Source organism: Sorex araneus, chromosome 1 (genome assembly GCF_027595985.1).
Source record: "Sorex araneus isolate mSorAra2 chromosome 1, mSorAra2.pri, whole genome shotgun sequence".
NCBI classification, from domain to species: domain Eukaryota; kingdom Metazoa; phylum Chordata; class Mammalia; order Eulipotyphla; family Soricidae; genus Sorex; species Sorex araneus.
In genome coordinates, this window is record NC_073302.1 from 200,739,809 (window position 1) to 200,756,737 (window position 16,929).

Sequence of the window (16,929 nt, forward strand, 5' to 3'; positions counted from 1 at the left end):
TATATTTGCAGACAGTTACAGAAATTGGCTGACATTCATTGTACATTGCCAAATTTTAGGTTACTCTGCAAAATTAAAAAAAAAACTCATTTTTGAACTTCATTTGCAGGATATAAATATTAGCAATCTTTGACAAAAGCTTAGTTTTCTTAGACATATGTTATTCAGTAACCATTTAGTAAACATGCAGAGAGATGTCAGAGCTGCGACCCAAATGAACAAAACTGTTCCTGGTTTAAAAAATAAAGGAAAGGTTGTAGCAGCTATGAGTGACTGTGAGACGTTCAGTGCAAGAGTCATTCTCAGAGAAACAGGATCTGTCTTCACTGTGCTCACCATATTGTGATTCGAGTTTTAGAAATACTAAATATATATTAACATAAATATAACTAATGAAAACAAGGATAGTTTGATCATGTTTGATCATGTTGACCAGTTTCATACTCAGGAGTAATCCCAGCACAGATTCTATACTTTAGTTACTTTATGATAACAACAAGTAGTATACATTCTCTTAGCACCCAAATGCTTAAGTAGAATTCCAATCAATGCATCCTGTCAGTAAGCAATTCCAAGCCTTCTATTATTAATTCACACTGACATTTCTAAGTCACATATTTTGCATTTTTCTGACCAAAAGTTTAAATCTACGTGCTTTATGCAGAGAAATTTATGCACACTGGTTTGATGTATGCATTTACAGAAAAGTAATTTTGTTAAGTTTTATAGAAAACCCTATAACCAGACTTTATAAAACAGTCTTCAAACAGAATTATTCAAAAGTATGGGAGGTTGCATTTGCTACTATATGTTGAAAGAAAAAAACATACTACATACACTTTTTGTTGTAAAATACTTAAATTAAAGATGGGAAACTCTTTCTTTGGCCTCTAAAATTACATTACATTTGGATGTGAATAACAGGATGGGAGCACCAATAAACATAATGGAGAAATGCCACTTAGAAAATTATTTGGATTAGGATAGCAAACACTCTGGGCTGCATCATCCTGAGAAAAGATAGATGATGCATAAACAGACAGCAAGCAGGATATTAAAAAGAGCAGTTATTAGATATTAAATAGATGTCAAGATTAAAGTCTTTTATTTTTGTGCTTATTTTTCAATACATGGAACAAGAATGTAGAAAAGAGAAGAATTAGCCAAAGAAAGGCAAGAAAGGGATTGATCTACATAAGTGATGTCAGATTTCATACTGCTGACTATAGATCAACTACAAATTTTAAACACGTTCAAGATAAAATAATTTTCTAAGGAAAGTTCAAAAATCAACAAATAATTCATTTTTGTTTCATCCTTGATTTTTTTTTTTTGAGTGAGATCGGGATGGGAGTCCCCAATCAGTGCTCCACGCCACTCTCCGTGATACTTAAGTCAACCAGGCCCATGGTTCAATGGGTGCTTCTTGGGCCTAGTGATCAGTGCTGAGGTGGGGGTGTCTCGGGATACCTAGTTGCTTCGAAGAGTGGATGCATTTTGGAGGTTGAACTTCCATTACATGCACTCAAGAGTACATGTTCAAGAATGGTGAGCTATCTCCCTGGTTCTTTTATGTCCTTTGAAAAAACTACTTACCCTTGTTTACTTCTGTTAGATATTGTAAAGAGATGTACATGCATCAACTACATAAATAATAATTTAAAAATATTAGCCACATTTTCTTAAAAAATATTTCCTTCCTTCCCCCGCTCCCCTTCCCTCATTCCCTCATTCCCTCCCTCCCTCCTTCCTTCCTTCCCTCCTTCCTTCCTTCCTTCCTTCCTTCCTTCCCTCCCTCCCTCCCTCCCTCCCTCCCTCCCTTCCTCCCTCCCTTCCTTTCTCCCTCCCTCCCTCCCTTCCTTCCTTCCTTCCTTCCTTCCTTCCTTCCTTCCTTCCTTCCTTCCTTCCTTCCTTCCTTCCTTCCTTCCTTCCTTCCCTCCCTCCCTCCCTCGCTCCCTCCCTCCCTTCCTTCCTTCCTTCCTTCCTCCCTTCCTTCCTTCCTTCCTTCCTTTCTTCCTTCCTTCCTTCCCTCTTTCCTTCCCTCCCTCCCTCCCTCCCTCCCTCCTTCCTTCCTTCCTTCCTTCCTTCCTTCCTTCCTTCTTTCCTTCCTTCCTTCCTTCCTTCCTTCCCTCCCTCCCTCCCTCCCTCCCTCCCTCCCTTCCTTCCTTCCTTCCTTCCTTCCTTCCTTCCTTCCTTCCTTCCTTCCTTCCTTCCTTCCTTCCTTCCTTCCTTCCTTCCCTCCTTCCTTCCTTCCCTCCCTCCCTCCCTTCCCTCCCTCCCTCCCTCCTTCCTTCTTTCCCTTCCTTCCTTCCCTCCCTTCCTTCCCTCCTTCCTTCCTTCCTTCCTTCCTTCCTTCCTTCCTTCCTTCCTTCCTTCCTTCCTTCCTTCCTTCCTTCCTTCCTTCCTTCCTTCCTTCCTTCCTTCCTTCCCTCCTTCCTTCCCTCCTTCCTTCCTTCCTTCCTTCCTTCCTTCCTTCCTTCCTTCCTTCCTTCCTTCCTTCCTTCCTTCCTTCCTTCCTTCCTTCCTTCCTTCCTCCCCTCCATTTTTGGGCCACACCTGATAGTGCTCAGGGACTACTACCAGTTTCATACTCAGGAGTAATCCCTAGTACTATTTGGGGATCATGTGGTGCTGGATGTTGAATCTGGATCTCCCATATACCAAGTATCCAAGTGTGTGCTCAGCTCATGTCGTTGTCTCTCTGACCCCTCATAAATATTTTCTTTGAAGATATTTATTAATAGTCCAAAGTAACTGTGGCAAAGATAACCACCAAACACATATCTCTACTTAAAAATGTTGTTCACTAAAAATACTAATAAACCTGAGTGTGAATTCTTGCTCCTCCACTAAATACAAGGGAAGACTTGTTCAAATTACCAGCTGATTCTAAGAAATCTGATTCTTCCTTCCTCCTCTGTCCTATGTTGTTGTTATTTTGGTTGTTGTTTGTGGCGATAACTTGGGATCACACACTCCCATGTGTTTGCTCTGCTGAGGATGGCATGCTTTCGTTGTGGCATTTGCACGACGTGTGCCACCAGTGTCCCCTTTAATTGTGATGCTTGTACACATTCTGATTGGAGGACTGGCTCACAAAGGATCACACACTTAAAAGTCACGTGTAGAAGATCACATAATTGGCCTTAGTGCTGAGTGCTTGAACATTTTTTAGTTGTGGTACTTGGTGAAAGTCAGATGCTTTAGTTGTGATATTTGTACACACTTGGCTATGGTGCAAGAAAGAGCAAAAGACATCGCAGCACCTGGGGTTTCAAGCAGCAGTGATGCTAGGACCTTTATGGCCATATGCAGGTTGCACCAGGGGTCAAGCTCCTGACTTCATGCTTGTAAAAGAGGTATTTTGGCACTGAGCTATGCCAAAGCCCCTCACTGTCAGATTTCTTTCTTTATTATTATTGATAAAATATTTACAAATTGTCCAAGTGTTAAAGAAAACGTAGCAATTAAAAAAATACTTTTATAATAATCATACCATTTAACCAACCATAAATTCTTAGAAATAATTTACTTCACAGATTTGTTGAAAATTACACCTAAGTTGAAGTTGCATAAAGTTTCAGGTTTAAATAACAAATTCTAGAAAGAATATGCAATATCCACATAAAGTATTTGAATAGATGCTAAAAACTTCTATAAACATCCCCCAATCAATCTTGGCTATATTATTTTTATAGCAAAGTGAGCAATCAAATAACCTTAAAGCAAAACATATCATCATATATCTATGACTAAAGTTAGTCTAAAATGAACCGATGTCATAATATTTTCCATAAAATATTTTTCTTTATACATATCTGAAATAAATATAAAACTGAAAACTTTATTAACAATAGACTAAACACCATTTAATATCCAATATCCACAGCCTCTACAAAAGCCAAGAAATAAAAAAATCAAACATATTCATGGACAAGTAACACAATATTTTGAAGTCATTCACATATTTCAACAAAGAGTACAACAAACTTTTTTTTCTTTTTGGGTCACACCGGCAATGCACAGGGGTTACTTCCTGGCTTTACACTCAGGAATTACTCCTGGCAATGCTCAGGGGACCATATGGGATGCTGGGAATCGAACCCAGATTGCCCGCGTGCAAGGCAAATGCCCTACCCACTATGATATTGCTTCAACCCCAATACAACAAATATTTAATAAAAATCTGCAGCAAAAACCTCTAAAGATAATTAGAGAATATAATCAGTAGAATTTGCAAAAATATTCATAAAAATTTCCATTCTTGAATAGTTTCTTAGTAGCCATTTTTGCAAAGGGCTCTCATTGCATGTTTCCACCGTGGGATGTTTGGAACCATCAGCTACTTTGCTTATTGAGAGACAGGACTGGGTGATTACATGGAGAAGAGTGTGGGTCTGTTTGAAAAAGAAAATAATGAATAGTGACAAAATGAAGTACAAAGGCAGTAATCAATCAATCATTCTTGGCAACATACTATTTCTACTGGATAAGGATAAAAAGCACAAGTCACAATAATTGCATCCATGGAGCTTTGAGCTGCATCTTTTTAGTGACTTTAATCTGTCACTGTCACTGTCATCCCGTTGCTCATAGATTTGTTCGAGCGGGCACCAGTAACGTCTCTCATTGAGAGACTTATTGTTACTGTTTTTGGCATATCCAATACGCAGGGTAGTTTGCCAGGCTCTGCCGTGTGGGCTCGATACTCTCGGTAGCTTGCCAGGCTTTAATATCAACTATATTTTGCAGGAGTAAATGAAGATGATGCGGAGAATATGGAGAAGAAATTGAGATCAAATGATGACATAATTTGGGCAAAAAGTAATTTTGGTAATAGAAAAAGATACATTCCCAGTGTTCATTCTATTGATAAAACTATTTTAGCGCTAAATAAGTTATTTGATGAGTGGATATTTAAAACAGTTGTGCAATTCAATTGCTTATGGGGTTTTCATTTATGTTCTTTGTATTCTTCTCTCCTACGATCTAAATTGGGGGTGGGGGCGGTTGTTGTTTTAGACCATACCCAGGCTTCTTCCTGGCTCTGTCCTCAGAGATTAGTCCTAGTGTTCAGGGGACCGTATTGAGTGTAGGCAGTTGAGCCTTGGGCAGTTGCATGCAAGGCAAGCACTTTACCCCTGTGCTATTGCTCTCAACCTATGCCCTAAATTTAACTGAGAACCATAAACCAATCCAGGCTAAATTAGCGTTAAGATATTGCTTTACTTTTTATGATATGGTACTCAAACTGTTATCACAGTTTTTTTGAGTGCTGTTAAAAGGATTCCTTTTAGTTATCTTCATGTGGATTAGAAGGTTAAGAAAGAGTAAGATTAAGAAAAGATTAACTCCATGCAGGCTTTTATCTTACCTAAATCTCCAAATGTAGTTATTAATTCATTAATAATTTTATTTCCATTTCCTCTTCATATTGTGTTTCTTATCCTTCCACAACTTAACTTCTGGGACCATGGCCATCTATAACATCAAGACTGTTCCCTGTCTGACACAGAAAGATTGCACTATATGTGGAATATAAAGTAGCAGAATGAGACACTAACACCTGAGTAGTAGAGATTAGAACCAGGAGGTCTGCCCCACGGGTTGGAAACTGGCCTCACATGCTGGGGGAAAAGGCAGCAGAGACAGAGAAGGGAATACCTACTAGAGAATGTTGGGAGGACCCACTTGGGTTGAAAGCCGAGTACCAAAAGTGAACTATAGACCAAACATGATGGCCACTCAATACCTCTATTGCAAACTACAACATCCAACTGGAGAGAGAACAAAAGGGAATGTCCTGCCACAGAGGCAGAGTGGGGTGGTGGGGGTTGGGGTGGGGGTGGGGGTGGTGGGAGGGATACTGGGAACATTGGTGGAGGAGAATGGGCACTGGTGGAGGGATGTAAACCAAATACAAACATGAAAGTTCATAAGTTTGTAACTGTACCTCACAGTGGTTTACTAATAAAATTTTTTTAAAAAAGACTGTTCCCTGCCCACTAAAAGCACTTTATAACTTAATTGATTTGAACTTTTAGTGAAGCCCAATGTGAAATATAAAATTGGACATTAAATAACATCTTTTAGGCAGCTTAATGGATACAAATCACTGGATTTACCTTTTCAGGGATGTATGTTCTACAGCAAACTGGAATAGGAAAGTTAACATACAAAATTTTATTTTTAAAATGAAACCATTATGCAACTTGATTTGTTAAGGAGATTTAAAAAAAATTTTTTAGTGTGTACGTGTGTGTGTTACTAGGGATTGAATTCACAGCTCACAAATGTGAGGCAAGTTTTCTACCACTTGCAGCCCTGTTTTTCTTACATTTAAACAACAGTTGAATTTTCTATCTGCACTCTAAAATTTTTAGATTTGATGATTCACTATTTTCAGTGATCCTCTATATTTAGTGGTTTTTCTCTTTCTTAAATTGTACTTGGTTCGTGCCATATTAACATCATAGGTCCCACTGCTTTTGAATTTGATCTGATATTAAAAAGAAAAATAAAATTTGATTTTTCTTTATAACTTTAAACAAAACTCATTTTTACTTAAGAAAAGTAATTGCAGAACATAAAACATTTTTTCTTTAAAAATACTGCTGTTATACTGCTCCCAAAATGTTTCACACAAATGACCATAAAAAGGCAAAAAAGTTTTGTTCTAGGAAATTCTAAATATTCATAAACCAGAAAATATGATAGTCTTAAATAACCCTGTTGAGATAAGTATTTTTCATTAAAAGTACTTGAAACACATTTGTGTTTTCATTTGTTTAAATTAACTATTTCATTTTTATTGATAACTATTTTATTCTATGGTGTTCATTCAGAATTTGCATATTTTATATTAGTTGTATATTACTTTTCTTTTTGGTGTTCTTTATTGTCATTTCAGACCACTTCTTTGCAGTTAGTGTTTCATAATTTCAGGTAATTGTCATGTCAACTCAGTTTTGAAGACACTGTGACATAAAGCTGACATACAGCAGACTTCAAAATATCTTTCTTAGAACTTTAATAATCTGTGACTAAAAATAGGGTAAGATGAACCCTAAGTATTATTAGTTTTATTTGTAACATGGCAGCAGGCATCTGACAACCTCTGACAGCATGTTTCGATTTGTAGAAATTACGTGGAACAAAAGGAAATAAAGCAAGAACAAAAGACAGAGAGAGAAAATAAAAGTGTCTGCCATAGAGGCAGACTGGTGGGGGCAGGAGGGAAACTGGTAACATTGGTGATGGGAAATTTACACTGGTGAAGAGACAGGTGTTGAAACATTATTTGACTGAAACCCAATCATGAAAGACTTTGTAGTAATATATCATGCTGATTCAATTAAAAATTTTATATAGGAAAATGTAATGATATTAACATACTTAAACATATCTGTATGTTTTTCTGAGCTGGAGCGATAACACAGTGTGTAAAGCGTTCGCCTTGCACTGGACTGACCCGGGTTCAATTCCTCCATCCCTGGAGAGCCGGGCAAGCTACCGAGAGTATCTCGCCCACACGGCACAGCCTGGCAAGCTATCCATGGCATATTCGATATGCCAAGAACACTAACAACAAATCTCACAATGGAGACATTACTGGTGCCCGTTCATGCAAATCAATGAGCAACAGGATGATAGCAATAAGGTGATGTTTTTCTAAGGAAAGATGGGTCATGATGTATCCTTAAATTTAACTTGAATATCATTATTATTGAAAGCAAATTTCAGGTTGGAATATTTCTGAAAGCAAAAGAAGAATTATAGAATAGTAAATAGGTCATATCTTTGTTCAAATTAAAAAGTATGAAGCTAAAAACATATTTTAATGAACAAGTAAAGATGATGTATGATTTGTTGAGGAGTCGATAATACAGGTCCCAGTTTAAAATATTGTATAAGAATTTTTAAATGAAACTAAGGTTATTATATGTATGAAAATAAACTGACTATTCTAATTTAGTAGCAAGACAATAGATTTCCTCTATTGATTAAATCTAGAGCAATAATTATTTAAATATTAATATTGAAAATTACTATCCAAAAGTATATGTCCTGCAAAGGTTATCTGTGCAGTTAGTAGAATAGAAAATGGTCATTCTAAAGAATAAAAAGTATGTTTCACAAACAATTGCCAAGATGCAATACTAAACAGCAGAAAGTCCTATTCACTAATTAATTCTACACAAGGAATCACAACTATGTACCAATAGGAATATGCAAAGGTAGTAAACAGTTTGATGTACACAGATATCAGAAGGGAAATTAAGCCTATGGTTTCTATTGGGAATGCTATACAGAAAAATGGCTATTTTGCCAGTTTTCTATCACTTACCTTGAAATTATATTCCCATTTACCTGCTTTCTGGTAAAGGTAAATAAAAGAGGTGGGATTAAGTAAACTCTAAATAGAAGTTTCTGTGATTTCTCTAAATACTAATTCATCATATTTTCTTGTTAAAGAAAAGACTTTTATTGTGATTCTAGGGAATACTTGGTATAGATGATTTTCAACTTCACAATAAGTATTTTCTCAGTCAACTTGCTCAGTCACATGAAAAACAAGATTTATTTTAGCATCTTATTTTACTCCTTTTTGTTGCATAGTGTTTGTTAAGCATAAGTGATCTGATCTAAAATTAGATTTTCACACTGTATGCAGCTGTCTGTATGTTAAAAAAGAAGTGTGATTATGCACACACACAAAAATAAATTTTGAATTGATTGGAACACAATTGTAGTGTTCAAATGGAGTATAGAATTCTGAATAAATAGAATGGATAGATTTTATTTATTCAGAATAGACTTTCATAAATTAAAAAAATTTAGAGTGATAAAATGTAAGAATTTTTTTCTTTTGATTGAACCCAGTGGCAATGGTCTCTGTCTCTCTTTCTCTCTCTCTCTGTCTCTCTTTCTCTCTCTGTGTTTTGGAGTGTCAACTGGCCATGCTCAGGGCTTATTCCTAATTATGCACTCAGAAATTATTCCTGGTGATACTTGTGAGACCATATTGGATGCTGAAGATCGAACCTAGGTCTGCTGCATGCAAAGTAAACATCCTAACCCACTGTATTATTGTTTCAATCCTGGCAATGGGTTTCTATAGAACTGAAATCTTCAGTAATTTATTCAAGGGAGTGTAGACTAGGTAGGTATCTTTAAGTCTTGCTAATGATGCCTACATTGTCTCCAAGTTGAACATAATTAATTACATTACAAAATGTTACCAAGCCAAATGTATGGTTGTGTATTTTATTTTTTACCAACCTGCTTAGTTTCACCCAAATTAAAGGAGAAACAATTGGCATTAATTTCAATAAGAATATCTAGAGTTCATAATCAGTTAGACCATAGTTTGATAATCACCTGCTTATCTAGATAATATTTAATGCAGAATATCCTTATTACTAAATATAAGAAAAAATATTTATGTGATTGATAACTTAATTGAAGTTTAATCAACACAATTAATCATTAATATTTAATTACTTATTTTATTTATAAAATAATACATCTAGCTTATCGAATCATCATTATTGCAAGCATCAAGTTGTGTTGGATGTTTAATTACTTCATATGGTAGTTAATGTGGTATAAAGGAAAGACTGTGGTGGAAAGATTGTCTTAGTATCAGAAACCTGGAGTATGAAAGCCTACTGAAGGCATTAAAGACTCTGAAATAGTACTGTTTCATTAAAAAATGTATAATTAATAATCATTGTTATTTCATTAAAATTATTTCATTAAAAATAAATTATTTCTGAAATAATTATTTCATTGTTACTCTCAAATATTATTTAGTAATTAAGATATTCTGTGTTAAATATTATCTAAACTCTGAAAGTTTTACTACCTAATGTTAGACTACATGTAATGATCTTATTATCATATGGAACTGTTAAAAGATTTGCATGAGAAAATAAAATTAAAGTACAGAAATTCACTAAATTTTTTTAATTTATTTTTATTTTTTGATTTTTACACGAATCACTGTGAGCTGCAGTTAGAGACTTACAAACTTTTGTGCTTATATTTCAGTCTTACAATGATCGAGTGCCCATCCCTCCACCAGTGCCCATTCTCCACCACCAGTATCCCTCCCACCACCCCCAGCCCTTTTGCCCCACCCCACCCCACCCCGCCTCTGGGGCAGGGCATTCCCTTTTGCTCTCTCTCTCCTTTGGGGTGTTGGAAACTCACTAAACTTTATGCTCTTCTCTTTCTTTCACTTACCTAAGAAAATAAACCAAAGTACCTGAATATAATCCATGTTTTGAGGTTTTTAGTATACTGTCACATTTTTCCTTTGGATAGTCTAACAATCCTGCTCTATTTGTGATTTTCTTCTCTAAGGCTGTAAAGACATTGGGAGAAACGTGATGGACTATTTCAGCTATTCACACTGTGAAGTCTACAATAGAAGTGATAACAAGCTTTCTTTGATTACTTTATTAGGAACTAAATCTTGCCTCTGCCTCTGGCAGTGTGATCTTTGTGCTTAGATTCCTCCTGCAAAAGGTTGAAAAGAGAGAACTGCAAGGAACATTTAGCTCGGTGATTCTATGAACTCCACCAAATTTTATTCTGCTTTGAAACAGCAGCACTTCAGAGGTTTCACAAAGAAGAATAATTTTGCCCTTGTTACCAAAAGTGCAGTTTTAAAGAGAGAAGGACAAAGAAGATTGAACTGAAGAAGCAGTAAGCAGCACTCTGAAGATGAGAACAGAATTACCTGGGAATTCATTACTTCTCTTTTCCCATTGCAGCATTTCTCATCTGGGCTCTACTTCCTTCCCCTCTCCCTTCTTGTCCTTTTCCAAAGTATATTTATGCCTTTCCCTAAATTAAAGATATTTTTCAAATGTTTAAAAAGAATAAGAAAAATAAATGGCTATTTAGGCCTTTTTATCTTGAAATTTAATGTATTCATGAAGGACTTCAGTCTAGAATGTATTGAGTCTAGAATGGTGTGTTTATTCTTTTTTTTTTCTTTTTCGGCCACACCCAGCAATGCACAGGTGTTACTCCTGGCTCTGCACTCAGGAATTACTCCTGGCAGTGCTCAGGGGACCATATGGGATGCTGGGAATCGAACCTGGGTTGGCTTCATGAAGGCAAAAGCCCTACCCACTGTGCTATTGCTCCAGCCCCCCAGTGTGTTTATTCTTAATTTATTATTTTTTATTTTTTGTTTTAGGGTCATACCCAAGAGTGCTCAGGAATGACTCTCAATTCTATGCAGGAGGATCCATACTCAAGTGCTCTGGACCACACAGCACCGCGGATTGAACCTAGACTCACCTACTGCCTATGTGAAGCTTGTAATCAGCTCATTGATTTCTCTCTCCAAACTCTATTCCCAATTTCTCACAAGGTTCCAGCTGTTATTACTAGCCCTACAATCACACTTTGGGTAGCAATGATTAGAGTTGGCTACAAATTAAAGTAACCCTAAATTTAAAACATTAAAAAAGTAATTTCATTAATATTTTTATTGAAACTTTCCCAAAATTAATTCCTTCTTTTTTTTTTTTTTTGCTTTTTGGTGGTGGCAGGGGAGAGGAGGGTAACACCCAGAGATGCACAGGGGTTATTCCTGGCTGTACACTCAGGAATTACTCCTGGCAGTGCTCAGGAGACCAAATGGGATGCTGGGAATCAAACCCTGATTGGCCTCATGCAAGGCAAACGCCCTACCCACTGTGCTATTGCTCCAGTCCCCCAAGATTAATTCTTTAAGGACTAACATTCTTAGTCAATTGTGCACAATTGTTATATAAAATATGGTAATTATTTTATTTCACTTCTTTCTCTATGGTTCATATTTCTCTTGTTTGGTAATTTGTAATGGGGATTTAAAATGTTAAATTTAGACAACATGACTTCGTTTTGAAAGAACAAAAATATAAGAATAAAATTAAACTGTGATCTCTATAAAGATGATAAAAATTTTTATTAAAATCTGAATTTTACAGAACATTATGAACTTTTGTGTGTTTACAACACACAAATTATCATAATGTTCTAAAGTAATGCAATAAGAACCACTTGTTATTTAAAATAGCAAATTTACAAAAAACATTTCTGTTTGTCTTAGATAAAGCTACACACTTTCATATTTTACAAAGGCTTTCTGTATTCAGTAATATTATTGGTGCCTGATAAAAATTTAAACCCCCAAATATGCCTAATTACGAACAGTAGCACAGCCATTAGGGCGTTTGCCTTGCATGTGGCTGACCCGAGTTCGATTCCTCTGTCCCTCTCGGAGAGCTCGGCAAGCTACTGAGAGTATCCCGCCCCCACTGCAGAGCCTGGCAAGCTACCCGTGGCATATTCGGTATGCCAAAAACAGTAACAAGTCTCACAATGGAGACATTACTGGTGCCTGCTTAAGCAAATCGATAAACAATGGGATGACAGTGCTACAGTGCTACAGCGAATGGATTTAAATTATGACTGTAGAAACCTTTGTCCACTAAAAACTTTAGATATCACTGTATCACAGTCACTGTCATCCCATTGCTCATCGATTTGCTTGAGTGAGCACCAGTAACGCCTTCATTGTGAGCTTTGTTACAGTTTTTGGCATATCGAATACGCCATGGGTAGCTTGCCATGCTCTGCTGTGCAAGCAAGATGCTTTCGGTAGCTTGCCGGGCTCTCCAAGTGGGACAGAGATATGGAACCTGGGTCGACCACGTGCAAGGCAAATGCCTAAGTTTAGAAATTAAAGGTGTATTTAAATTCAGCATTGCATTTTTTCTATTTGGGGGGACGAAGCACACCAGCAATGCTTAGGGGTTACTCCAGGCTCAGGAATCACTCCGAGTGGTGCTTGGGGGACTATATGGGATGCTGGATTTCGAACCCCGGTTGGAAATGTGTAAGGTATATGACCTACCTACTGTACTGCTTTTGCTACACATTTCATTCTTCTTTTGTTTTGTTTTGGGGCCACACCCGACAGGCTCAGGGCTTACTCCTGGCTGTGCACTCAGGGTTCACTTCTGGCAGGGTCAGGGACCATATGTGGTGCAGGGGATTGAACCAACTTGGCTACCTTCAAGGCAAGGGCCCTGCCCACTGAACTCTTTATCTGGCCAAGATTACATCTTCTTATGAAAAACAAAATGTGCACTCGTTTCTTTCTCTCTCTTTGTTTTTGGAAATATATGCTCTATTTATCATTCTTAAGAGAAACTCACTAAAGCTCTGGGTTCTTGGTGAAAACTAAAGAATGGCAAATTTTACATAAAATATTACTTTGTAAATATTTGTAAGAAAGACTAAACATCTATTATTAGAGACAATGTCCTTTGTATGGCTTCATATTAAGAGTGACAATAATAGGTAATACCTAAATAGAAGGGAAGAGGTTGTTAAATAAAGTAACTAGAATCTACTAGAACAATATGCACTAATTCAAGGTGTTAGTCTTTACTATGACCCAGAAGAAGAATATTAATATCCAAAAGATTGGGATACTTTATAATAAATTTGTAAAATTTTAACAACAGTTTCAAATAATGTAAGAATTAAATACATAACCAACTCATATTCCTTATGTTATACTTAAGAAAATATAATATCATGCAAATTAAAATGGCATTAAAAAGGTTTATTTTTTAAAAAAAACTAGTAAATTATTAGTAATAGTTGTTAAAATGATACCCTTACTCATTATTTAAGGCTTACAAAGAATATTGCTATTGTGAAATTAATTCATTACTAATGTTATGCATACAGTGGGAATTAAGTTTATATCTTTATCTTATCTTCAATAAGTCATCAACCATTTAATAATGAGGAAAATATAACTACGATGTCCAAACCATTTGCTAAACAAAGAGAACTGAAAGAAATAAAGCTATTTTAAGGCAAATTCTAAAGCAGAGGAAAATATTTATTTTTTATTAGCTCCATCTTATGGTTGTTCAGTTGTTTACACTCACCCTGGCCATAACTCCCTATTAGAAATTGTATTGTTTTCTCTTTCTCTTTTATATTAGACACATTGCTATAGATAGAAATTGCTTAACTCACTACACGTAAAATTTGTTAATTTAACTTGAAAAACATTTTTTTGTAAAGATCATTCATACAGATCTTGCCAGCTGTTTTCTCTTTAAGTTAAATGCATAAATTCCACAACTATAATTTAAACTTTAAAATTTGAAATTATTGTGCAGTTTTCTTGTATGTCTATTTTTATGCATACCTACCTTTTAAATAAGTTGTATTGTCCCTTGACTAATTTGTGTTGAGCATGTGTCTGGTACTAAATTGTAAGCATATAAAAATTATTTTTATTAGCCTTTGTCTTGTTTTATACTAATTCAATAAAATGTTTAGTAATAGATTTTACTAAATAATGATATCTTATTCTAATGATATCTTATTCTAATCATGAAATAAGCACATTCATGCTTAACAATATACTTCTTAGCATGCAAAAAAGTCACTTAGGACTTCAATGCATTTCAAATATATATAACTGAAGTTAGGCAGTAAAATTAGTAAATTAAGGAAAACACTATACCTCAGCATCGTATTCCCATAACTGATTTCCTCTCATGTGGTGGCATTTTAACATGATTACAGGTCCATTAAGTCTGGAAACATCCAAGCACAAGTCGTCAGTTCGGATTTCTTTGTCGGCAGTATAAGAAAATACCTAAAAATATGTTTTTAAAAAGTCACAGTCAATCAGATTTATCCATGGAAATTTTCAAATCAGACAAACTTGTGTTTTCCACTGATCACTGCTCTTTTGTGACCTTATTTCTCTGAGGGCCTTTCCTTTGCTATAAGTTAAAGTCAGAATAATCTGTTTCATAATCATGTGACTCAATATAACAAATTAAGATGTTATTATTTGTGGGTACTACATCTCCCACTCTGTACTTAATTTGTAAATCTGAGGATAGGTCTGAGCCAATAAAATGTGGAAGCTTACATGAGGCTCAGAAAAAGGGCAGGGTTTGTTCTGGCTGCTTTGTAACCAATCCCCCAGCTACAGACTGATATTTGTCATAAAATATTTAATATTTTCAATATTTAAATATTTCTTTTTCAAAAACACATTAAAAAGCTTATTAAATACAGATAGTAGGGTTTTCAGGGTTGTAGAAATTACCTTTTCTAGAGAGCTCACTAAATAAGGGTAGGCTTTTTGTTATGGTTTTGGCTGAATTTGACTATATTAATTCTCAAAAGGTTCATTAATTCAAACTGATGCTTTAGTAATCTATACTTTTTGTTCCTGGTTCAAATAATTTATATATAACATTGATTACTAAAATTTTAATAACATTATCAAGTGAATAATTATAGAAATCATTCCCTTCTGTTAGCTATGATAGTTAAGTATTCTGTGGTTATCTGATTTTCCCTTGCAGAGTCAAGGCAGAAGATTTTCAATATTTATATTGTTTCCCTCCAGATTTTTTGGTGATTTTATATCCCTTGAGCTCTGATAGTAAAGTGTTCAAAGTCCACTTGCAGGTAGTGAAGGGTATGCGAAGAGTGGGGGCCAGGAAGGCTTACAGAATTCAATATGCAATTGCCAAGCACGCCTAGCCTATGTTGTTCCCATAAAGAGTTATACTTCTTCCACACCGTGGACTGATTGTGCCATCACAGAGCACAGAACTTCTTGTTCTACTCGAAATATAGATTTCCTTTTTATGCTAGTCTTTTAACTATATAATGCAAAACTCCACCCTCATTTGGCCACAAGGTCTTAGAAACAAAAGTAAATCCTTATGGTAGGGAAAGGATAAAGGAGGAGAAAGGTCAACAAAATAAAAGCAGCAATTTCCTTCGAATAAAAAGTTTATGTGGGGGGGCAGAGAGATAATACTCACTGGAGTGGTTAGGGCGTTTGCCTTACACACAACCGACCTGGGTTCTATCCCCAGCTTCCCATATGGTCCCCCAAGCATCGCCAGGAATAATCCTAAATGCAGAACCAGGAGTAACTCCTGAGCATCGCTGGGTGTGACCCCCCCAAAAAAAAGTTTATGTGGGTCAGAGCAATACTATAGTGGGTATAGTGGGTAGGATACTTGCCTTGCATACGGCCACCATCCCTGATATCCCATATAAACCCCAAAACTGCTAGGAATGATCCTTGAGCACAGAATTAGAAGTAAGCCCTGAGCACCACCAGGAGTGATCCAAAAGTACTCTCAAATAAATAAATAAAAGCTTCATTAAGGGGTTAAGGCAATAGTACAGCTGGTAGGGCTCTGGCCTTGCAATGGCAGACCCAGGTTTGGCACCTGATATGCAATCTCTGAGCCCTGCCAAAAGTAATCCCTCGTACAGTCAGAAGTAAGCTCTGAATACCACCCAGAATGGCCCCAAAACAACAAATAACAAAAAAAATAAGAATAGCCTAGAGATTGGTTATGAAAATATACAAAACACAACTGGTAAAAGTGGCATCCTTTAAATGTACAAGCAAAATCTCTTGCATATTTACAGTAAAATATAAGACTCTGCTTATCAGCTATAAGCCTATCAATTACACTTTATTCTCTTACAAAATCTTTGAAGATTTAACATTTGCCTGAAGGTATCCTTCCATCAAGCTGCCTTCGTAGTCAACATTTTTAATTTTTTTTTCATTAAATCTAAAAGGACAACCCCCAAGGTAGAACTGAGGAGTGGGGATCAGGGAGTATAGGGAGTAAGGTTACTTGCCTTGCATCCTGAAAGCCACTACTGGGGCTCCATGTGACAACCTCCTCTGTGGCTCTCTTTATTTGGGGGGTTAGGAGGTGGGGCAGAAGGGCCCATGGGCCACACCTGGCTGTGCTGGGGAGAACTCCAGGAAGTTTCAGGAAACATGGGAAGACAGGAACTGAACCAGGATTGGCCACAGGCAAGCCAAGCTCATTAACTTTT

The 16,929-nt window shown here is 36.3% G+C and overlaps 1 protein-coding gene across 7 annotated transcripts in view; it reads right to left on the reverse strand.

The window, feature by feature from the left end:
- Nucleotides 1-16,929, reverse strand: part of GALNT13 (polypeptide N-acetylgalactosaminyltransferase 13) — a 725,693-nt gene that overhangs the window by 22,123 nt on the left and 686,641 nt on the right. For 5 of the 7 annotated variants that reach the window (XM_055135818.1, XM_055135827.1, XM_055135849.1 and 2 more), the window contains 2 exons: nucleotides 14,558-14,692; nucleotides 4,197-4,397 (listed from right to left, as the gene is read on the reverse strand). In XM_055135818.1, coding sequence (XP_054991793.1) covers nucleotides 4,212-4,397; nucleotides 14,558-14,692 — 321 coding nt within the window. In that variant the 3' untranslated portion in view covers nucleotides 4,197-4,211. Of the gene's footprint in view, nucleotides 1-4,196; nucleotides 4,398-14,557; nucleotides 14,693-16,929 lie in introns of those variants that run through there. The other 2 variants (XM_055135847.1, XM_055135838.1) reach the window with 1 other exon arrangement.